The sequence below is a fragment of the Heliangelus exortis genome, chromosome 14 (genome assembly GCF_036169615.1).
Source record: "Heliangelus exortis chromosome 14, bHelExo1.hap1, whole genome shotgun sequence".
Taxonomy (NCBI): Eukaryota; Metazoa; Chordata; class Aves; order Apodiformes; family Trochilidae; genus Heliangelus; species Heliangelus exortis.
Genome location: NC_092435.1, coordinates 4375598 through 4400208, shown reverse-complemented (window position 1 = coordinate 4400208; position 24611 = coordinate 4375598). Strand labels below are relative to the sequence as shown.

The window sequence follows — 24611 nt, the reverse complement described above, 5'->3', positions numbered from 1 at the left end:
CTCATTGAAGGTTGATAAGCCATGTGCCTGCAAAAGAAAAGTGCAATTCCATCTACTCTCCAAGTTATTCCTTTTAATGTTATTTCACCTATTTCACATTAAAGTTGCAGTCTTGTTAAACATCACCCAAGACGGATGGGCACTGGTGAGGTGTTTGCACCCTACATCAAGCATCAGAGATGTTTATAGCTATCTGTTGGATGCTCTCTAATAGATCCCTGTCTCTCTTGAACTTGGGATCCAAAAAAAAAAAACAGATACAGATTCCAGGTGTGGTCTCACCAGGGCAGAGTAGAGAGGAAGGAGAAGCTCCCTAGATCTGCTGAACCTTCCTAGATCTTCCTGATGCATCCCAGGATACCGATGGCCCTCTTGGCCACAAGGGCACATTTTTGACCCATGGAGAATTTACTGTCCACTATCCATTATTATCAGTGTTCCTGATACTACAGTCAACATTCTATAATTTTTTCCTTTTCTTATTTTACTGCTGCTTTATTTATCAAATTTTATCAGAGTGTTACGAAAGTCTCTACTCCTCATTTCCTATGGCTTCAAATTTGCTAGCTCAGTGCTAGCAGCAATCCAACCATTGTCAGAGTATAATACAGGCTATAAAGCCTTCACAAGAGCAGTAAATACCTCTTGTTAGCCTGCCTTCACTTCAGTGCTGCTTCACTTAAACTGTTGCCAGAATTTGAGCAAATTTACCTGCAGAGACTGCAGTGTAGCCCTGACATCCGTACTGACTGGATTTTCCTTCCAGAGACTTTGCTAGTGCTATTTCCTGTTTTGTTTACACAGCAGTTTTATAGTACCATTTGTCTGTGTTATTGCCATTATTGGAATATTGATATGTACACAGCAGCAAAGCTTCAGCACTGGAAGTGGTGGTGGTATTTTGAAAAAAAAACGACTGCTTATTTTGATCACTGACCAACTGCAAGGACATTCTCCCGCTCCCCAGAAATCATCTGTTACATTTCAGCTGTGCGTTCAGGCCAGGCAAACGAATTCAAGGATCCTCTTAAAAATCCTAAATGGAAATGGGAGTAACACTATTATTCATTAACACACGGTTAAGGTTTTGAGCCGCATTGCTTACCTATGGATATGGTCCAAACTGCAGCAATTTTCATAATGGCCTTGGTGCGGGAATTGAAGCGGCTGTGCTCAATGGGATTGCGTATTGCTACGTACCGATCAAGAGAGATGGCACAGAGGTGCATAATAGATGCAGTTGAAAAGAGCACATCTAGGGAAATCCATATAGGGCACAACTGTTTAGGCAAAGGCCAAGCATAATCTGAAACATAGAGAGAAAAGAAATGAAAGGAAAAAAAAAAAAAAAAAAAAAGAAAAAAAGAAAAAAAAGAAAAGAAAATAATTCGGGAAGCTAGGCTATAATTGCTGAGAAACCTTTGGGATATTTTAACTCTGTGGGAAGTGCATGAGGAGGACACAAAGAAACCTCATATGGGGCCTCTCTCTGGGCAGTCCCTGGCTCCAAACATTTCATAAACTCATAGCAGTTCCCACTCTACTGCTTAGCATGACCAGAAGCTAAAGGCAAAAGAAAATTAATTTGGTAGTACATCTATGTGAGCATTCTACCTGTTTGACTCTCTTAACCTTTCCCCCCTATCTTAACAAAATTAAACATTAATTTCTAAGTGTCTAAAGACATTCTTTACATCGATTGCATAGCACTATGCGGCAGTAACTTCACTCAGATCCTTTCTAAAGTTCTCTTGAGATGTATTTCTGAGGTTTTGTCTGCCAAGAAGAAAGGTAGCAGACAGTTTTTCTATGCAGTCTAACAAGTAGCTAAATGACATTACTCCACCTAAATATTCTCCCCAGGCAGTGTGCCTTAATAACAAAGGAATATTGGCCTCCTTACTGGGACTGAGTTGTTGAAATCTGAAAACTTCTTTGAAGGTAGAGAGAGTTGAGTATTATTCTTTAAAGAAACAAGTAAGCCAGAAAACTGAACAGACTAGATAGAGACATCTGACAGCAGTTGGCATGCAGCTACTTTGGATGCCTGCATTATTAATCAGTTTACTCAGTGCTGAAGTGCAGATTGAGAATTGTAATGGTTTAACACTGGGCCAGCAACTAACCAAATGACAGACACTCTCTATAAATCTCCAGTGGTAAAGAGTTAATAAGGGAGAGAGATTTATGTGTTGGAAACTAAACTACACAGCTTTAATGAAACAGTAATGATAAAAAAGAAACATTATTAAATGTATACATATATACAGGAAACTATACCACATTCCTCCTCCCCAGTAATGCTCACATCACCACTGAGGCTGCAGGGCAACCCTGGGAAAGTCCAGGCTGGACTCCTGGAATCAGCAGCAATTGGGAGCTGGAGACAGGAACACATGGATTCAGGCTGGCATGGATCAGGACCACAGGCAGAGGAATGGATGGAATCCTCCCAGGATGCCAAAGCAAACAGGGACAGGAGAAGAAGGGCAAAGGGAAGAGTGAAGGGTGAAGGCAAAGGGGTTTGCCCCTTGTGATCCCTCAAATTTATACTGAGTATGATGGGTATGGGATGGAATACTCTGTTTGGTCAATTTTGGTCACTTGTATTGTCAACTCCTCCCTAAAGGAGGGTTGCAGGTGTGACCCCTTTAAGCCCTTTCTTTTTCCAGAGCACAAGATGTTCCACAGACTGAGCAGCATCCTTGGTTCTGCATAACTATAGCCATAACTATAAACATTGAGTGTTTTCAGTCCTGGAAGCAGACACTGACAGAGAAACTTTCTCTGAATTTCAGTAAGTCCATCTTCTTATGAAAGAGTTAACTGAAAGCAAAATCACAATACAGAAAATCAGCTTTATCCTGGCCCAAACCAGGACAAGAATAAAAGTGACCCAGAAAGATCCTCAGGGGGCACTGGAATTCAAATTAAAGCTCAGAGGAAATTGATTTGTGAATCATACTCCCATGTTAATCCCCGTAATGTGTTGCATGAGATCAATAACATGTCCTGCCAAGCCTCTAACACACTTATCAAAACAAAGCTATAGCATCTGTAGCAGCTGAAAACATGAGACATCAAAACAGTTGAATAATGAGATATTCTTGTCTCTCCATTCAGAATATGGATATCCAAGCAATCTTGAAGTTTACCCCAAGGATTAGAAACATTGCTTTGCAGAATCAATGTTGTGCTAAGAAAGATGGAGCTCCATCCTACTGATCTCTAATAGAAAGGGAGAAATGTTAGTCTCAGAAAGCATATGTTGAAACAAATTACCCAGCCAAGACAGACCCAGAACACCTCACATGCAGAAACATGAGATGAGATGAACTGAACCAGAACAAATTATTACAAATTGTCCCAGCAAAGTCCAGGAACCTTTCACAAAGAGAACTGCAGAGCAAGGTGAATACATTAACTCATTTTGCCAGTGGGAAACTCACAGAAGTAACTCAGTAACTCACAAAACCCACACATCAAGACCTCAGTACTGGGAAGATAAATGATTTATTTCAGCAAGTTTGCAGCACCCCTACTAATGGACTGTAAGTAGACTAAAATCCAAAGCAGTAAGCATTTAAGAGGTCCTTATCAAAGGGAAATAAGTAATGCACTTTGTGGCTGGAGCATCAGTACTTTAAAAAGCACTTCTGCTGCACAAATGAATTGGACTTGGTTAAGTTATGACTCAGCCCCTTTATGAAGCTATGATCAAATTCTCCACCTCCTGCTCTCATTCATACTTTGCAATGGCTTTGAACACCGTTGCCATCAACCTGCAATTGAGCTCAGAGCTCCAGCTAAGCCCAGCTCTGATTGCTGGGTCTTTAATGATGCCTCAGTGAATACTCCAGGGAAGAACAAGTCTGATCTCCTTCAAGTGGTACTTCTGGTCTCTATACAGCCCAGAATCTTGCTGCTAGCCCAAGCTAAAACACTTTCTATCACGCTTCATCCCTTGCTCCTTCTGCCTCTGAGCTGTTAGAGCCAGCTTGCTGTAATGAGCTATGAGCACGGACCTGAAGAAAAGTACCAGGGAATGTGCCCTGATGGATGAAGCAGTCACTGTGAATATCCATGGGGAAGTGGTGGTGGCTGCCCTCCTCATCAGGCAGGTAGACAAGAAATCACAGGTGCCTCCACAAAAAGGAACCAGAGCTGCAGGCCCCCTGTGCATGGGAACCTCTCCAATTTGATCTGCACAGAGGGGTAAAATCTGGTTATTGACATCTGCTAGACCTCAGAGAGGTTTCTACAGCAACCACATTTTCAGCATTATTAAATGATGAATAGCCTCTCAAACTTCTTCCCAGGGCACTACAGACCAGCCAGTCCCACCTCTGTGCCAGGTAAAATCACGGAGCAGATCCTCCTGGTACATGAAACACAATGAGGTGACTGGTGACAGCCAACATGGCTTCACTGAGGGCAAATCGTGCCTGACAAATCTGGTGGCTCTCTATGACAGGTACAGCTCTGGTAGATATGGGAAGGGCAACTGGCATCATCTATCTGGATTTGTGCAAGGCATTTGACACTGTCCCACATTACATCCCTGTCTCTAAGATGGAGAGTGATGGATTTGATGGATGGACCACTCAGTAGATAAGGAGATGGCTAGCAGGTCATGCTCAAAGAGTTGTGATCAGCAGCCAAATGTCCAGTTGGAGACCAGTGACAAGTGGAATTCCTCACTGATCTGTTCTAGTTCCAGTGCTGTTTAACATCTTTTCAGTGACATGGATAATGGCATTGAGTGCACCTTCAACAAGTTTGCTGATGACACCAAGCTGTGGGGTGGAATGGATTCACCTGAGTGAAGGATGCCATCCAGAGGGACCTTAACAGGCTGGAGAAATGGGCCAGGGTCAATTACATGAGATTCAACAAGTGCAAGGAACAACCGCAGGCAGAATTACAAGATGGGAACAGAGCGGGCTGAGAGTAGCCCTGCGAAGAAGGACTTGGGTGTGTTGATTGATGACAAGCTCAACATAAGCTGGCAGTGCCTTTCTGCAGCCCAGAAGGCCAACTGTACCCTTGGATGCACTAAGGAAATGGCCAGCAGATCAAGAGAGGTGATTCTCCTCTTTACTCTGCTCTTATGAGACCCCACCTCAAGTACTGAGTCCAGTTCTGATGTCCCCACCATAGGAAGGACATAGATCTGTTGGAACCAGTCCAGAGGAGCTCCACAAAGATGATACAGGATCTGGAGCACCTCTGCTACAAGGAAAGCCTGAAGGAGCTGGGATTGTTCAGCCTGAAGAAGAGAAGACTGGGAGGGACCTTATAGCTCCTTCCAATACCTAAAGGGAACCCACAGGAAAGGTGTAGAGAGACTTTTCATAAGAGTGTCCATGACAGGACAAGGGGAAGTGGATTTAAACTAAAGGAGAATAGGTTTAGACTGGATCTTAGAAAGAAGTTCTTCTGTACGAGGGTGGTGAGACTCTGGAACAGCTTTCCCAGAGAAGTTGTGGATGCCCCCTCCCTGGAGATGTTCAAGGTCAGGTTGGATGAGGCTTTGAGCAACCTTGTCTAGTTGAGAGGTGTCCCTGGCCATGACAGAGAGGTTGGAGTGGATGATCTCTTAAGTCCCTTCCAACCCAGGCCATTCTAGCACACTACAAATGGACTGGCTTGCTATATTTACATTTTTAAAAATTACTGTTGTTTGTATGTATTTACTACTTCTGTAGGCCACCTGTCTCAGGATACCTCCTGGGAATACTCAGTCTAAAACTCAGGACAGTTCTGGAATAATAACACACCACAATGAGATGAAGAGTTATACAAAATCCACCCTGTAGTTTCAAAAATTTTTCATAGCAAACTCACAGAAAGCTACAGAAACAGTTTATTTTCCAATCATAACAAAGGCTTCAGAACACATTTGTTCTGTTTAGCCAGTGCTTTTCCATCTGTTGGGCTGGATAAAACAGTAAAAGCCATCCTTCAAAATCACATGGGAAAACTGTTTATTTTGTCTTTTAGGCTCATTATGACATTTTATATGTGTATATATATATTTATATGAATATACATATATATATATACACACACATATATAATGTGTATGTGTGTATATATATATACACATCTATAAAAGCAGAAAAAAAGCAGAGCTGAGGTGCTGAACAAGAACCAGAAATCTTTATCTGTTCAAGTACAGCCTCTTCAAATATTGTTCCTTGGCTTGGCCAAAAGCTAAAATATATGTAATATTTCTCCTTTTGGGGTTCTGATATTCACTGTATTTACATTTTGCTTTTACTACAAGTAGGTCTTGAATGAACTAAACTAAACTGGTAGGAAATCTTTATGTCTGAATGAATCTTAATCTTAGCACCAAGCACAATTTCCCAGCAGTTAACATGTCAATGTAGCACATGCTTGAAGCACCTTTTGGTCATTCTCTAGCTATCAGACATCTGTTCCAGGTCATACACTGATCTATTGCTCTCTGTAGTGCTCTTACTCATAGAAAGGACAGAAATCTAGCAGATGCCTCACCTAATTCCCTAAGAAATGATGATACAGCCTTTCAAAATGAGAAGAGTGCAATACTTGCAATACTCACAATAAGGCACTTGCTCAGGTTTCCTTGCTGTAACTGGGAACAGAATGCAGAGGATGGGAAACAGCAATCCAGAAGATTTACCCAAAATCTGGCACTTTCTATTAGATTTCACACCTGAAAATTCTTTTACATGTTTCAGGGATACCCACTGTTGTGGGCTGCAGAAAGAAAGCCTACCCTTGCCTGTTGCTAGAAGCCTTTTTAACCCAGCTGCACCATTAACATATTACAACTGAAGCATTTTATACCTACCAGACTTCCCAATATTTTCTTTAAAGTTTCATAGCTGCCACAGGCTTTACAAGAGTAGAGAGTAGAAAACAATTACACACAGTTTTAACATTACTGCATTGCATTATCCCCAAGGGAATGAAAGAATTTAAATTATTCTCTTCTTTCTCTCTTATCTAGCAAGTATTTCTTAGCCTGGAATACCACATCAGTAAATGAAAAGCTATGTTTTTTTGTTTTTTTTTCTTAAGCTACTTCCTTCAGATTTACATAGACAAATGACTCAGAGACATTCTTATCACCCTGACAGTCACACAAAGAGGTGCACTGAAAATCTCCTGAGAAGTACAGAATGTCTTGCATGACCCCCAGAGTCCTCAGTGATTACCAGCATGTCCACAGAGAAAACCAAATTCCTGCAGCCAAACTTCCAGGCTAGAGAAACAGCTTGTCTCGAGGGCAGCACTGCCAGTACTTCTGGTTTTATCATCAGTAGAGTTGAATTTAATATTTTTCTGACACAGTGAAATCCTGGGAACTGGGTTACATGAAAAATTGGGTTTACTATGAGGTTTCTAGCCTGAATTTTTCTAGAGGAAAAAAGGCTGTCCTACAGCTATCTGGATCTATTAAATAGCCCATTTTCTAGCACAGCCAAGCATGGGTATAATCTACACAAAAAGAATGAAAATTACTTTTAGGCATTTTAAACATAATCTTTTTAGGCATAATCTTATTTTAATAATACCTCCATCCCTAAAGTTACCCACCTCCAAGGGGTGACCACCCCTCACTGAGGCTGCACACTGCATTTTCTGTAGCCTGTGCTTTTAAATGCAAAGAGAGAGAAATGTGCACCAATCCTAATAAAGATATGCTTGACTAGAGTCACTCAAGCTCCACTTGTCAGGTAATATAGTATAAAAATAGCCAATGTGGGAAAGGATGCCAGGGAATATACCATTGCAGGGACACCCCTGATCCCTGGGACCAGCCAACAGGCTGAGCCTCTCTTCACCTCCATTGGGACACCTTTGGGTAAGATTCTAACACACAAGTGCCCCCCTCCCTTTCTCTTCCCTTTGATTTTGCAGAGTATCTTTAACAGTATAAATCTCTACACCTGCAGTTTTGGCCAAGTTGCCCCCCCTGGGAAGTCTCTATAGAGTACTCATAGCTTAGGTATTTTGCACATGCTCCTTTTGCAGACAGTAAATTTTATCAACAGCAATCTAAAAGAAGCTTGCATGCTGTTCACAGCATATTCACAGAATATTTAGTTTGGAAGAGACCTCCAAGATCATCCAGTCCAACCTTTGACCAACACCATAATCCAACTACTAAACCATGCCCTTGGATCTTGGACCAGGTCCAAACACCTTTTAAATGCCTCCAGGGATGGTGACTGGGGATAAATCCCTCCAGGGATGGCCTGGACCATTCCAATCTGACAACCCTCTCAGCGAAAAAAAAATTTCCTAACATCCAGCCTAAACATCTAGCCTTGCTTTAATAAATCACACTGGAAACCTCATTTATTGTGACTGAATTCTAGCACCTGTCCATGATAATTTCTTCCAGTGTTAGTAGTCAGTAGTTTTTGTTGCTTTTGTTTTCCAGCCTACTAAAGGTGAATTGGCTATCACTCAGAATCTAAGCCCAGCCACCCCCAGCTCCTCTAATATCTGAGGGTCAGCTGGATTGCAAGGGGGAGTTTCTTTACTCTCCTTTAATGCAACAGCATTATTCATATTCCATCTGGCTGCTCAGCAGTTACCTGAGTGGGAAAAGAAGCCATTTGCTTGAACCTTGAGTTTTTAATATAGTTTAGACTAAGGACTAAATATGGAGTAAATTTTAGCTTAGTACTGGTTCTGGGGCTAGTGAGAGGACACAAAACCACACAGAGAGCATGCATTTAGGTCTTTGGTTTGATTTCAGCATAACTCAGTGGCAATTCAGATGTCTGTGCCATCCCAACAGCTGTCAGGAAACCCATCTGTGATTAAACCTCTTTTTCAGATCAGACTCCCTCCTGGAAATGCAGCTGGACAATGTGGTCTCTAGATCCTGATAAAATGTCTGATTTGAGAAAAAAGGCATAATACAGATTTCCTTCATTTGATGCAAAGGGTTCTATATTCAGAGAGCATAGGTCTGTCATCATTAATTAGCCAATGCTAGGAAGATGTCCAAATTGGTAAGAACTGACATTCTTACTACAAACTAGATTCTGCAGATTAGTAGCATTAACTTTGAGTGTACTGGTCCAGGTGTTTCCAGGAGTTTTGTTAACCTGACATACCTTTCATGTCTAGTCAGTACTTTTATTCCCCCCTATGTGAGAGTAAGCAAAGATTTGACCAAAGCTGCACTGCTCCTCTCAAGAAATATGGGGCTACTGTACCCCTACTCACCCCACAGAGCCTATACACCCCCAACCAGCCTAATGCAGCATTATTTTAAATCAGCCCTTTACTCCAAGCAACCATTTTGTTACTTGGTGTGACACCCTGATTTGTTAAACCATATAATACGAGGTTAAGGTTTTGCATTATGTAAAGCATTTTGCATTTTGTAAGCATCTTCTTATTAATTAAAACTGCTCACTACTAACAGAATCTAATATAAAAGACTTGAAGTTGGAATAAGATTTAATCTGAAATTATGGTCCTTTCGTACTGCTGCATTTACAGTCTATAAAATGCCAGATTATTGTCAAATTGCTGCATGAGGACACAAGATTCAGCCCAGCCCAGCTTTTTTTACAGAATGAAAGATTTAGAAACACCTCAGACTATGCCAACACAAGTACCTTCATGCTCACATCCTGGAATGCAGGTGACACCCAGTCAGCCACAAATAAAACAGGCAGCAACATCAGTCCTGCCTGATGTTATGTCCCTCTCTGACAAATAATGCAGATATGGAGTTCCTGAATCCTGAGAAATAATCTGTACTGCAAACAGCCATGTGGGAGGTGACCCTGCTTCCTACACTAATGCTTTGGCATGCAGAAAATATCCCAGATAGGAAAGAACAGAGGCAAAGTGAAACTTAATGTATGACCACTGTACCTGGGTACAGTTGCACAACTCTTTTTTTGAGTTTTGCAGAAATTGTTGGCCTGTTATAAGACCCATTAACATGAAAGAAAAGTTTAATTTAATGTGGGTAAATGAAGTGTGAGCATACTGATACACTAAAAAGAAGACTATTACCCAGAAAATTATAGTAGTCTCATGAGGTAGAAAAGGAAACTAAAGAAATGACATCTAGTGAAGCTATAAAACTGAGTTTTTGATAAGTTGTTTTTGCTTTGTAATCAAATGTAATATTTTATTATCATAGTTGTACTATTATTAAAGTGTAATTTTGCACTTGATTACAAATCAAAACCAGCAATAGCTGTGATAATTAAATAATGTGTTAACATACTCTAGCAAATTGTATTAAAATAAATGTTGCTGTAGATTTAACAAATGCAAATGAGTAATATGGACTACTAGTAGATAGTGTAGTAGAACTAGTTACTCCCAAATTAACCCAATATGGACTAGAAAAAGGTTAGAAGAATGTTATGGAAAGTAGATAAAGCAAGATGTAAATGGTAAATTTAAAGGACTTCATCTTGGCAGCTGTTATTCCAAGCTCATGCTTGTCAACATCAACTCCCCATGCTATTTCAAACAAAAAGCCTTGTTCTTCTGTCTTGGAGGGAGACAGTGAGATAGATCTTATCAACAGACCTATGACTTTCAGCTTCTGCTGTGTTTAAATGCAATCTCTTCCCCTGTTCATCTAAGGTCAGCTGACCAAAAGCAATTGAAAAAAGCTTAACAGGCAAATTCAAAATTTAAATAGTGGAATGAGATGTAGTTACCATTCAGAAAAAAACATGGAAGGACCAAGCTCTGCTGCCTCCTAAATCTACTCAATATTTGTAGGTGTCAGACACACATTAACAGTCTTCTGCATCCCAGTGGGTGCCAAATAGGTATGGCAAAAACCCACCCACAATTTCCATATCTCAGAAACACCAAGACGTTGCTCTACTGCTGCTGATGCTGGCTGTGGATGGAAATAGACTCTCTAATAAACAAACAGAACACACAAATCTTACCTAAAATAAACACATTAAAAAAAAATTACACAGCAGAAGATGGAAACAGATTTGTAAGGGTAACAACTGCTCTGTCCTGATAACTCCAGCACAGCTGCAGAAAAGAGCCTGTTACCAACATGGAAATCAAACTGCTCGAAAAATAACACAGAATCAACAGAACCTCATCGACTGTCCTGCCTTGCCCATAAAATCTTACACTTTAGAGTTGAGAGAGGAATATGGTATGTCATGTTTGTGCATTACTCACTGAACTTTGTAGTCTTGAACCTTTTTCATCTAGGAATTGAGATGGCATCTTAGAGGGGAGATTCACTCACTAAACCCACTGCTGCCACTGTGCTTATCAGAGTTCCTGCAGGAATAGTAAAATTTTATGATGAGACTTATTACAACCAGAAAACGTGGTGTAGGCTGGAAAAAACCAATGCATGAAACCAAAATGTTGATAGAGCACTTATTGGTAATCACAGCCCAGAGTCCATGACAGGCTCATGCACAAATTTCCCTCATCTCATTACCATCTTTAATAACAATTTTGGCAGAGAAGCTGGTGGGGATCCATTCTATTTCTCTTGTGAATTGTCCATTCAGAGGAAGGGTTGAATTGTGCCAATGAGACAGTGTGCAAATTAGTGCAAAGCATTGCAATTGGCACATGGCCCCTCTTCCACCAGTGTAATTTCTATTTAATTACCATGCAAGCACATGAATCATATCAGTGCCTTTTTCCCAGCATCTGCTGATAAAACACAACGAGAGAATGCAATGTTACTGTTACCATTAGGTCCCAGGGGAATGAACTAACCTACCAGGTTATTTGTGTATATTTTAATCAATATTAAACAACTCTAGAATGAGAATGCCAAGGGATATGCCATGTGAGTTGGAGAGAGACATTAAAATCATAATAACATCTATTCAACAGATGTGAAAGGAAGTTAGAGAGAAAATTGAGTTAATTCTGAGTTAACTGACCCAATCCTGAAAACATTCATAATTCAAACTAATGTATTTACATTTTATATTTGTCTTACAGTGCACCTAAGTATTTTATGAGCATTTCACCTCGCTTCTCTGTATTTGTTTCCATCTTGTGTAAAACAGCTGTCTCTATATGTATTGGCCTGAATAATGTGAGTGATTTTTTCTAAACTTTAGAGCCTGAAGTGTATGTGGGCCCATTACATGCACCTCTTCTAAAAATACAGCAGTCTGTTTCTTGGGGTCTTGGCATGTCACCATCACTGAAGCTGAGCCCTTAGGCAAGAAATCACAACATTATTGTATTAATCACATAGAGAATGCTAAGGTTACCATATGCTGAAAAGAAATCGTACTAATTTTCACAAAATGTTGTCTGTAACACAATACAATAAAAACAACAAATATGATGGAATGTACACAAAGATACCAAACAGCAAAACACTGGCATGAGGAATCTGTCTGCATGCAGCAACAGACTTCCCAAGAGAATAAAAGGCATAATTTCCAAACAGAAGAAGATGAAAGAGTTTTTCAATTACACATTATGTCAAGACAGAGTACAGAAATACAGCTGACCAGCCTCAGAGTCCTTCTGCCTTTCCCCTTACGTTCTCCAGTATCTACAGCTGCAGCCATCACAGGAAAATGAGCCCTCTGTTAATCTGTACAACAGAATGCAAGTAGGACTGTTCCTGGAAATTTTAGCAGCTCTTTGGCAAGTGCTGAGAAACACATGCTACCAGCTAGTTCCTCATGCCAATTTCCCTCTGCTGGGGTGAATAAGAAGCGATAGCAAGTTCTCAGCATGAGATAATACGCCCTGGATATTTGGTGTGTAAAAGTGTTGCTAGATTTAGCTGCAGGCACACTCTAGGAGGGGAAGCAAGGGCTTTTCTAGGTAGGAGAAAACAGTACTAAATGTCTTAAGTGGTATTGGGGTGTCTGGAATGGACAGAACAGATAATGCCAGTGACACGGACTCCTCTGTTACAGCTCAGGCCTCGCTGCTGTGCTCATATCTGTGTTTTAAACTCCAGGTCATCCACATAGTGCTTTTAAATTAAGATTTTATTTCCTGTTTTCCTAAGGTAATTGAAGGTAACAAAAGGAGTTGCTATCCTTTCTGCTCTGCTTATAAAAATCAATAGAAGCAAATTACAGTTCACAGGCACCCTCCTCACTCACTGAGCAGGTGTTGCTCGAGCACCAGGCTTTGTCTTATGGTTAGAGAGATGGTGAACATTTTAACTGGAGCTTTCTCTGGATGGACAACAAATTGTGAGAATGAGGGGGCTCAAGCTACAGCTGAAGTAGAACTCAGACTAGTTTTGCAAACAGCCACCTAGGTTGTGACAAGCTTCCCTATCTAAGACAAAGTCTCTGTAAGAAGCTCTATGACAGGTAAATATATACATAAGATACCATAGACTAAAATGAACTCAGTCTTGATAAAATATCTGCAATTCTGGTTTAACCTTTTTCTTTACTTTAAAATTTAACTTTAAGAATAGGGGACTACACATACCTATGGAAGACTCTGGGTGTCTCACATGGTCCCAGCACCTTGAGGTGGTGCAGTTCTTCCTTTCAGATAAGGCTAAATCTGCCCGTGGAAAACACATTAACTGCCTTCATTTTACTTGTTATCTCAGTGATCCATCTGGCACCTTTATAAAACAGCAAACTTATCTCTGGAACAGTTTATAATTAGAGGGTCTTTCTTTTAATGTATAAAAATTCCATATTCTCATTGTCTTGTATCAATTTCTGGTTTGCTACAAACATGTAAGTTTATATTTTTTTTTCAACTAAACTGAAAAAGTTAATTATAATGAGGCAATGCACTTAAAAAAGCTAATACTGTTTCTAACAGGTTACTGTCATAAAAAGTGAACAAAAAAATACATTTAAAAGCACATTTAGCATCACTAACCTACAAGCAAATTGGGCAGAAGAAGTTTGCACTGATGACATTGAAACTGCTGCTGCATTTAACCTGACATCAGCTCTCCTGTGAAACAGCCATGTAAACCAGAAATGTAACTATACATGCTTCAGACTTTTGGGGCTTTACACTGCTGTAAATTTTAAAACTCACTGCATCTTCCAAAAGATTTTAGAAAAAGGATGAAATAAAAAAAATATAATTGGATCTAAATCTCTGTTCACATTAAATAACATTTGAATGTGTGGCATTAAAAATCATTCTAATGCGTCATGCTTGGATAGGTAATTCTTAATTATACCAGGCAGGCAAGACATGCCAGTCCAATTTAATGTCTAAAACATGAAAAACAGCTCCTTGATTGGATGCAGCATACATGCTGTGGGTAAATTACAAAATTATAAGACCATATGTTCAATTAATGTAAGCAGGAGTTAATTCACTGAAATAATCTTGAGTTTTTAATGTTTCCTTTCACCTCTCAGAAACTTGAGAGGAGGAGAAATGTGGACTCTGTCAGTCTTTACTGCTACATTTATAGAGGTTGCATCCAAGAAAACATCTTCATTGAGCTGATATTTTAGGTGGTGAGTGTTTACCTAGAACTGCTTCCAGGGTGTGTTTTTGGGTGAGATCACATCTCAGTTTGAGCTGTGGAGCTGGAAGTGGTTAAAGAAACCTGCCCCCAGCAAGTGTCATCTGAGGCTTAGTTACAGAAACCTCCTTTGCAACCTGCTCTCATTACCAGTTAGCTTCTGGCTTTATTTCAGCCCACAGCCTTCAATGGTTTTGAGATTATGTGTGTATCTGACCTGGGGCTGACTTCATGTGCCCTCCTAGAGCTATGAGAGAGAGGGAATGCTGATAACAAGTTCACCTGGATAAAACTGCATAAAAGAAGCAGCCCAGTTTATCAACTTTTGAAGGAAACTTGCAAAGCACATTTACTTTTTACAAAGTACAGAAGTACATGAAGGCTCTGTTTTTTTCACACTGCAGTGTTAGGACTTTCTATTTAAAAACTGCTTCTTGCAAGAAAGTTGAGGCTGGCAAAGAGATGAATTTTTGATGTTGTAATAAGGTGCTCAGAGATTTGTCAAAGCTTTCTGTTGCTACACACTGACAGATGCAGATCCTGGTTTTGGCATCCCAATAGCAGGCAAACCTGAAAGGAAATAGGCTCTGGGAGGTTTATGATAAGACTACAGTAGCTCAATGTTTTACTACTACTTGGTAGGAAACAACTAGACACAGACAGTCAAGTAAGTCCTTTACACTCCTGTATTTCTGTAGGATTAGGAAGATCTCCTTGGGATATCTTTGTGATTTCATTTTCCTATTTGTACCATGTTGCTTAGCAAAGTATTATTTCTTTCTCTGACATGAATTTGCTTTCTCTTTTTAAACTTTGTAATTTTTAGCCAAAACTAATGAAATGAACAAAAAAGCCCTCAATAGTTTCAGCCAACACAGACGAAAGGAGATCACTCCTTTCCCAGAAGAAAATACGGAGCAAAAGAGAAAGCTTTTCATTCCAAACCACATCAACCAAGTGAATGTCCACTGAAACACATGTACTGTATTTCACAGCCTGGGATATGGTGAAGGGAGCTGAACTGCAGTGTCAGGAGAGACTTTTTTAGACTCAGAGGAGAGTAGCAAAATATCTGTGGCCCTTCTAGGTGAAAGATACTGCCATAGTCATGCCAAGAGCTACAGTCATGACCACTTAGTATGGTTTTAGATTCCACAGTACTACTTAGATTAGCTGGATTTATAAGAAAGCTGTGAGGGCTTCAAAAAGAGCATAAATTATGCTGAATGAGCATACAGCATAACAACCAATGGATTTTACTACTGGCAAAAGATAACAAACTAATACATGGTTTTGGATATAAATTTCATTGCACATACCCCGGGTACAAGGTATCACTGGAGAGCAAAAAAACCAACCCAAGCCTCAGTTTGTGGCACAGTAAGATAGTGCAAGCAGCCTAGGTATTTCCATTCATTCACACTCCAACAGAAGAACAAAATGTAGTCATTGCTCTGTACAGACAGAAAAGCCATGCCTTTAAAATTAACACGCATGAAAAATAATTTCTGAAAATAATGCAACAGCCATATAAAATTTTGCTAGTCAAGATGCAGCTAAGACCATGAACTAGGCAGGATTTTTTAAATGACTGATCACTTCCAAATACCTGAATATGATACACGAAGTATAAACCTGCTAAACAAAACCTTCTGACACACAGATAACAGACATAATTCTCATAGTGCAGGGCACAAATCAAACATCAGCCAGTATAATCTAGGAGGAAATGGACCCCTTGAGAAGACTTATCTGTAAGTCTGGCACAGGAAAATTCATTGCTTTACTCAGACCCCTGTCAGAGACAAAATATTAGTGTAGTTGGACCTCTAGGCTGATTTCATCTGGCAGTTACACTCCAGAACCATTCTCCAGGGTTTTGCATTAATTAAGACCTTAGTCTATATTTCAGATAGCAGCAACCGTTTATATTTTGCTATTTCCTTTCTTACTTTCATTGCAGCTGGTGATAAGATTAGTAACAATGGTAGGCCTTTAACTATGCCCTGAGGGATTTTTCAGAGATTTTAAATAACTGACATTCTCATTTCATTGCTCTCTGTTCTGAAGGGAAGTGCAACTCCCAACACCTCCTCCTGTGCCTACAGCCATGCCTGGACCATCTTCAGAGCATCCCTGCCCGCAGCAGAGCATCTCCTGCTCTCTGAGCATCACCTGCACCAGACATCAGGGTGCAGATTCAGAACAAGAGTTTGTCTGCCAGAGAACAATGGCCCATCCATGTCCCTAAAACTAATTTCCATATAAATGCATCTGAACTTTTGGTCAAACCCTTTTCTCTTAAGGCAGAGGTGAATGTTCTAAGGCTCTGGGAGGCTTAGCTGGCACTAATGAAATCAATGTCTGGGCCTGGGCCAGCAGCCCCCAGGCTTTACCCTCACCCCCAAGGTTTTGCTCGTAGGCATTTATTTGCTCTGGCTTTGCTCAGTCTCTAGCTTTGCTTTCTCTTTTCTTTCAGAGGGTCTCTGAGGATCCTGGATGTAAAACAAAAAAAGTGGGTTTCCCCTGCTCTTTGCCACCATCCCAGCTGACTGATCAGAGACACCAAACACATCCAGGAACAACTACTGCTCCATACCAGCTCCTTTTGAGTGAATGTGGTGCACCTCTAGCATAATTTGTAAGAGCATTATTTTAACAGGGTAGAATTTCAATTTCTCCTGACAGGAGAAATATTAATACTTCGTATCAGTCAGACAGATATTCAAAGCTTCACTACAGTATAAAGAGAAGCAATTAGTAAGTATCTGTGTAGCCCTCAGAGTGGCCAAATGCTAAATCTGATTAATATTCTTGGGTAACAAGCTCCTCACTGCACCAGGACTTGTTGCTGCAGCTCTCTGGGGGTGAAGCTGCTTGGTGATACTGTGCTTATTTTCACACTCTTAATGAATGTGTTGTTTCTGCTCTCCACTGCCATGACACCAGCCCTGGTTCCAGGCACCACTCTGCCCATTGGCTGGGTCAGAAGGCCTCCAAAATCACAAAGCATCTAAAAATTTCAGTGGTCTCCATCACAAGCAGAGCTGAGCATGGAGCAGCAGTTTCTACTGGCAGTAACACAGACACTTAAACCAGCTGGGGAGAAAAAGGAGCCCTTTGGTCCTACCAGAGGTGTGCAAATGCACATCCAGCAGCCCAGAACCTAGGGGACAACTCTGACCTGGCACAAGGAGACCCCTAACATGGCACAGGGAGGACAATGCCAAAGCTGTGCTGTGGGTGACAGGTCATGGACAAAATGTTCATGGATTTTCCAGACTGAAGCACAGCTTGTTAGATTAAAATAATACAAGGTGATCTCACCAGTTCACTACACCAGTCACATGCCAATGACAAAACTAGATAGTAAGTAGTTAAAACTAAGTCAGGAGTTTGCCAGGAGAAGATTGTTAATTAATCCAGTTAGACTGACACAGTCACACATACACGTGACTGCAGTCATTTAACACACACCACAAATACATTAAAAAAAAAAAACACCTCACATTTATTTAATGTTTTTCTTCTTGTTTCTCTCTCTCTTTTTTTTTTTTCTTTCCCTCCTTTTTTTTGTGTCCTTACCAAACAGCATTTGATCACAGGGGTGTCTGTAGCTGGCTGGCAGCAGCAAAGACTAACCTGTACCTAGCAAGTCATTACTAGAAACCATCAGGGGGAAAAAACCAACCAAAGAAACAAAAACAACATTAAAAAAATAAATAAATAAATAAATAAATAAATAAAAAGAGCAGATGGCCCCAGTTGTCAAAGGGACACATTGCTCCTTGCTGCAGCTTCAGAAAATACCTGGTCTCATCAAAGGTGTGCAGCATGCCCTGGCCTTGCTGAGGAGAGCATTACAAACACCCCAGCCACCCTCCATCTGTCTTTTCAGGTATTGATTGCATCCAGTAATTTATTCAGCAACACCTTGTCCTTGTCTGGCCTGATCAGGTCTTTCTGCAAGATGCTCCCTGCTGGTAGCATCAGCACCCTTAGAAAGGCAAATCAGGGTCAGGTGCAGGAAGAGCAGATGAGGCTGGGTGACTGACAGCTCTTCTGCTCCCACTCCATCTTTCCCTCTCCAGGGTGAATAAACAGCAAGGGCTGCCACAACTGCTCAGCACATCTCTGTTACCACGTAACAAAGGTAATAATTATCAATAATAATAATCTAGATGTGAAGCTGCTCCAGTGGCTGGGGCTAACAGATGCTGCATCTCATACCAGCCTTGTTGGAAGCTTTGTCAGGCCACCAGCACTGCAGTGTTTTTTGAAACTCATATTGAAGAGAGAAGCCTGGGCACCTGGAGTCGCAGATGAGTGTCCTGGCCTCTTCCTGGCCATTCTCTGAACATTCTGTAATTTCCTTTCAGATCAGCTGACAAGATTTTCTGGCATTCCTTCACTAGTCCTAGCAGACAAAGAGCAGCCCTTTCTTTCTTGCCCATAAACACTAGACACAATGCAAACCCACCATTGCTTGTCCCTAAAGTGCTCTGAGGTGAGAAGGTAATCTCCACGTGTTGTCAGAAGCTCCCTTACATGCATAATAACCAATGCCCATACCAGTATTTTTAATTAATCAGAAGTTTCTCCATTGAGATTAAACACACTCTTAATTTCTCATCTACTCTCCCCAATACATGGTTATAAATAAGCATAATAATTTGTTTGCTGCTTTAGGAACTGCATGCCATGGAAAATGTCCTAACTTCTCAAATGCAACTCATTGATTAATCCAAAACATGTAAGAAAGACTAGTTGAGAAATACATTGTAGTGCTCTGTGACTGGTGAAAAATCCAGCATGATGTATCCTGACATCCTTTCTTTATAATAAGATTCCTGAATTAACTGACAACTTGATTTTTCTTTCTTTCAATTAAGAAATTGAAGGTGTTTAGTTCCAGGATGAATTAGCAAATAACCACTTGGGAAAGGGGACAGACTTTGCCTACATTGTCTGGCAGCCTTTTCCCCTTGCTGCTGGAGTGGTACAGCCCTGACTGCTTTGGTAGTCACAACTGGTAGCATAAATAATAGAGAAAAGGTGTCCTATCCAACTCATAGAAGTTCCTCTGAGGCTCTCTTTTCCTCAAATGGAGCTTTTCCCTCTCCCCTCACAATGCAGGAAGGCTTTGGTATCTGCTTTGGTCCAGCCCACCAAGGGCTACCAAGCTGGCCCAAGGGAGCACTGCCAGAACTCAGCATGGCTCCAGCAGCCTCCTGGCTCCCCTGAAATAACTCCAGTTATTCTCATTTCAGCCAGTATTTCCATAGATTTTCCATGCCTGTTCTGAAATTATAACTTTGCCAAAAAACCTATTTAGTACCATTTGCCTGGAGAGAACTTTTTGGGCCATCAACAGCTAATATAGGTGGTCTGGTAGAAAAGAGGAATAATTACAATTCCTCTTCAGATCAATATTTACTTGCCTCTAAATATGCAGCATATTTTAAAGCTTTAAACCATCCTAAGTAACAATCTTTTAGGCAGAACAGAAAATCCATTTCCATTAGTTTCCAAAGACTCAGAAAGTATGTATTTAGGAAGATCACTTCCATAAATTCACCTTTTCAGAGTCACTGGGTAACCCAGAATTAATGCATGTACAGGTCAACCAAATAATTCAGTATTTATATGCTCCCTTTCAAGCTCCAGGGAACCAAAGTAAAATGCTAAAAATAAAATGTGCATGTTGTAATACATGGAAGATTTATACATGAGACTATTCTGACAGCCCAAAATAAAAGGTTTTATTCATAAGATCTTAATAGCTGGGTCTGTACTAAATCACATAGTGATTTAACTCACTGCAGACAAGTTATATAAGTTTTGGAATTATTTATCCCTGATCAATGTGTTTTAGAAATGAATCTCTGTCTGACATAATCACTTAGGCAAGTAAAGAAGTCATATTAATATCTCCACATTTTACTCTATGGAATAGGAAGCAATTTTCTAATCAAATCTGTAAGTAAGCATCACTATTTGTTTCCAAGAAATATCAACATTAAAATACTCTTCAAAGAAAATCTGAAAACAGACTTCAGAAATAATTGTTATCTATTAAATACAGATATTGTATTGATACATGAGTATCAAAGATGACGATCAGAGATGCAGAGGCAAATGCAATACCCTCTTATAGCCAGGGATGGGAAGTCCTAACTTAATACTGAAAAAAACTGTCTCATGACATATGAGAAAGTTGGATGTGTTTGCTATTTTGCTCCTTTGAAATGCTAACAGTGGTTCTACACTTCAGTGCAGAAGCAATGCCCCATTTCATTGCAAACACACAATAACCCTAATAGGGTAGGGGAGAAATATTTACACATCAGATCTCAGAGGGTTAAAACAGAGAGCATTTTCTCAGGTTAGAAATAAGGAAACTGAGGCACAGAAAGGCACAAGGCAAGCTCAGGTATAAATTCCCAGAGTGAAGGTTTTTATCTGAATGCCAAATCTAGTGCAAACCTCCTTTCTTAACCATATTTGGCTGAAATCCCACTGATCACAGCCAGAGCTCAAAGACTGATACTGACCTGGCTTAGAGCTGGGTCAGCAAAACCCACACTCCTTAGCTTTTCCCTAAGCTCTTGTATCATAGCTAATTTTGGGGCAGTCCAACCAAAAGGTGAAAGGCTGACTCAGTGTTGCAGTTTCTGATTTTGGCAATTTAAAAAAAAAAAAAAAAAAAAAAAAAAAAGCAGAAAAAAAAAGCTGGGGATGTGCAACTTCAGTGCCTCTGTGCAAAAGCACACAGCATGCAGAAGAAACAAGGGGGGTCAGAGCTGTGCTCACATGCACGTGTCTGCAGGAATGTGAACTCAGTGGCACCTCAGGGACATGGTGGGATGGTTCCCAGGACTGGAGTGCTGGAAGGGTAAAGTGTGGAAGGGTAAAGACTCTTTAGGAAGGACAGGCAGGGGAGAAAAGGAGAGGAGGTCACTGTGTACATCAGTGACCAGCTGGAGTGCATGGAGCTCTGCCTGGGGTTGGACAAGGAAACAGCCACGAGTTTATGGGTCAGGATTAAAGGGAGGGCAGGTACTGAGGACATCAGAGTGGAGGTCTGGTACAGGCCTCCTGAGCAGGGAGACAGAGCAGATGAGGCCCTTCATAGAGAGAAAGGAGTCTCATATTTATAAACCCTGGCCCAATATCTGTTAGAGGGAGAATACAACAGGACAGAAGTAATCAAAGAGGTTCTTGGAATGCATTGTTGATCCAAATGATGGAAGAGCCAATGAGGAGAGGTGCCATGATAAACCATGTTCTCACAAACAAGGAGGAGCTCGTGGGGAATGCAAGCTTGAGGACAGCCTTAGCTGCAGTGACCTGGAAATGGTGCAGTTGATCTTTAAGGCAGTGAGGAGGGGGTACAGCAAGCTTGCTACCCTGGAGCTCAGCAGAATTTTGCCTCTTCGGGGATCTGCTTGGTAAGAGTACCATGGAATAAAGTCCTGGAATGAAAAGGAGCCCAAGAAATCTGGTTAATATTCACCTCAGGAGCAACACCTAGCTCAGGAGCAACTCATCCCAACAAAGAATTCACACAAAAATGCCAGGATGTCTGCATGGATTAAGATCCAGAGCGAGCTCCTGGACAAACTCAAACACAAAAGCAAGTTTACAGAAAATGGAAGCAAGGACAAGCAGCCTGGGAGAAATACAGAAAACCTGTCCAAGTAGCCAGGGATGAGGTTAGGAAACCCTTGACAGAAATACACCTGACCAGGGATATAAAGAGCAACAAGAAACATTTCTAAAGGTATGTCAGTGTTAAAAGGAAGACTAGGGAAAATATGGACCCTCTCTGGAGGAAACAGGAGACCGGATTACCCGGAGTATGGAAAAGGCTGAGGTAGTCACTGACTTTTTTCAACTCAGTCATCACTGGTAAGTGCTCAGTCTGCACCACTCAAGTCACAGAAGGCAAAGGCAGGGACTGGAAGAAGGAAGAACCAAGCACAGTAAGTGTAGATCAAGTCTGAGACCATCTAAGTCAACACACAAGTGCACAAATGCATGGAAGGTGATGCAATGGTTCCACAGGTCCTGAGGGAAGTGGCAGATGAAGCTGCTGAGCCTCCCTGAGGAGAGGGAATTGGGAGTGATGGTTGATAAGATGTTCAAATGGCCCAGTAATATGCACTTGCAGCCCAGAAAGCCTGGTTTTGCATCAAAAGAAGCATGGCCAGCAGACTGAGGGAGATGCTTCTCCCCCTCTACTCTGCTCTTGTGAGACCCATCCTGGAGTATTGTGTCAGGTTCTGGAGCCCCCAACATAAGAAGGACATGGAGCTGTTGGAGCAAGTCCAGAGGAGGGACACAAAGATGATCAGAGAGCTGGAGCACCTCTCCTATGAAGAAAGGATGAGAAAGTTGGGATTGTTCAGCCTGGAAAAGGCTCCAGGGAGACCATATTGCAGCCTTCCAGTACCTCAAGGGGCTACAGGAAAGCTGGAGAGGGACTTTGTACAAGAACAAATAGTGATAGTGGGAGTGCTGGTTTCAATCTGAAAGAGGATAGATTTAGATGAGACATTAGGGAGAAATTGTTTACTGTGAGAGTGGTGAGACACTGGAAGAGGTTGCGCAGAGGAGCTGTGGATCCCCCTTCCCTAGAAGTGTTAAAGGCCAGGTTGCATGGGACTTTGAGCTATCTGGTCTAGTGGAAGGTGTTCCTGCCCACTGCAGGGGGTTTGGAACTAGATGATCTTTAAGGTTCCTTCCAACACAAACCATTCAACAACTCTATGATGCCAACATCACCCACATGTCTTTCCCAGCAGTATATAAACAAGTTTGCACCCAGCAGCGTGTGAATCTCAGCACAGACCCATGGCCAGGTGTACACTTAAACTCCCCAAGCTACCAATGCATGAAAAACTGGGCAAAGCAGATTGCTGAAGTCTCAGAAGATTCCCTTTAAAAGTTTTTAGTCAAACAAGGATGGAAGCCACTTACCATACAGAACTGTAATGAGCGACACAGGCATGACCAGGATACCCACCAGCATGTCTGCCACCGCCAAGGACATCAGAAAGAAGTTTGTGGCATTCTGCAACTTCTTCTCCAAAGACACAGCCATAATTACCAATATATTCCCCCCAATGGTCAGTAGAATGACAACCAAGATCAGGAGGGCAGGCCAGTTCTTCTCCCTCACAGACATCTGAGAGACTTCACCCTTCTCAGAGGCATTAAGAAGATCAGATGTGGGCAAACTGTGATTCAGTGTCAAATTGCTGCTTAAGGACCAAGCCATCAGACCACCATGCAAACTAAAATCCAGCGTAACAGAGACTGTCATTAAGCTGAGTAATATTCCAGTGCTACTTAAAGTGCTCATCATACGAGACTGTTTTTTCTGTCTCTTAATCGTGTCTCAGAGATGATCCCTTTTCCAAATTCCAGGTACAAGGCAGAAGCTGAACTTCACAAAACCTGAGCCAGAAAAGCATTTGGTCTTCCATAGTGAAACAAACCTTGGAGAAGTTATCATGGAGCTCTTCTAGTTTCTCTGAATGTGGTGGAAGATGACCACTGACCAGCAACCTCGAGGGAAAGGAGACTTTGCAATCTCCAGCTGGTTTCCAGGTCCACCATTCTGAAAAGGAAAGAAAAAGTCTATTCTTCATGGAAATCACAGTATATACACAACACCTTTTTCATCCCTAGGCAAATGACCTTCTTATTCTCTCCCTTCCTGCTGGCTATGATGCTCTCCAGACTGCAAGTAATTTATCTTACAGCTACAGACTATGCCTACAGTTATGGGGAAGAGAGCAAAAGAATCACATCTGCATGTTCTGCCTGTTTAAACGCTGATTATCACTAACTAAATGTTTTGTGAAACTTGCAAAAGCAAATCTGAAGAGCAAAATACGTTTCAATTGGTAGCCACTTCAAAGCCACTCTGCTGCAGTGTAAAACAGTAATTGCATGAAACTCCAACCAACCCAGTAAGTAGGATGAAATCAATAGCATGCAACTTATTTTGAGCATACACTTTCTATGTAGCACACAGGAAAAGTTCTGGTTTATCACTGTTAGATAAATAACTAAAAGCCAGATTTAAGACCTTGAAAACACCATGACACATGTGACACAGCAATTTGTTATA

At 41.1% G+C, this 24611-nt stretch overlaps 1 protein-coding gene across 1 annotated transcript in view; it reads right to left on the bottom strand.

Annotated features, from left to right (window-relative positions):
* The window catches only part of HTR2C (5-hydroxytryptamine receptor 2C), a 33923-nt gene extending 9828 nt beyond the window's left edge, over positions 1-24095 (bottom strand). The window contains exons 1-2 of the mRNA XM_071757536.1: positions 23453-24095; positions 1106-1306 (exon numbers count right to left, since the gene is read on the bottom strand). Coding sequence (XP_071613637.1) covers positions 1106-1306; positions 23453-23840 — 589 coding nt within the window. The 5' untranslated portion in view covers positions 23841-24095. The remainder of the gene's footprint in view (positions 1-1105; positions 1307-23452) is intronic.
* Between the last annotated feature and the right edge of the window lie 516 nt (positions 24096-24611).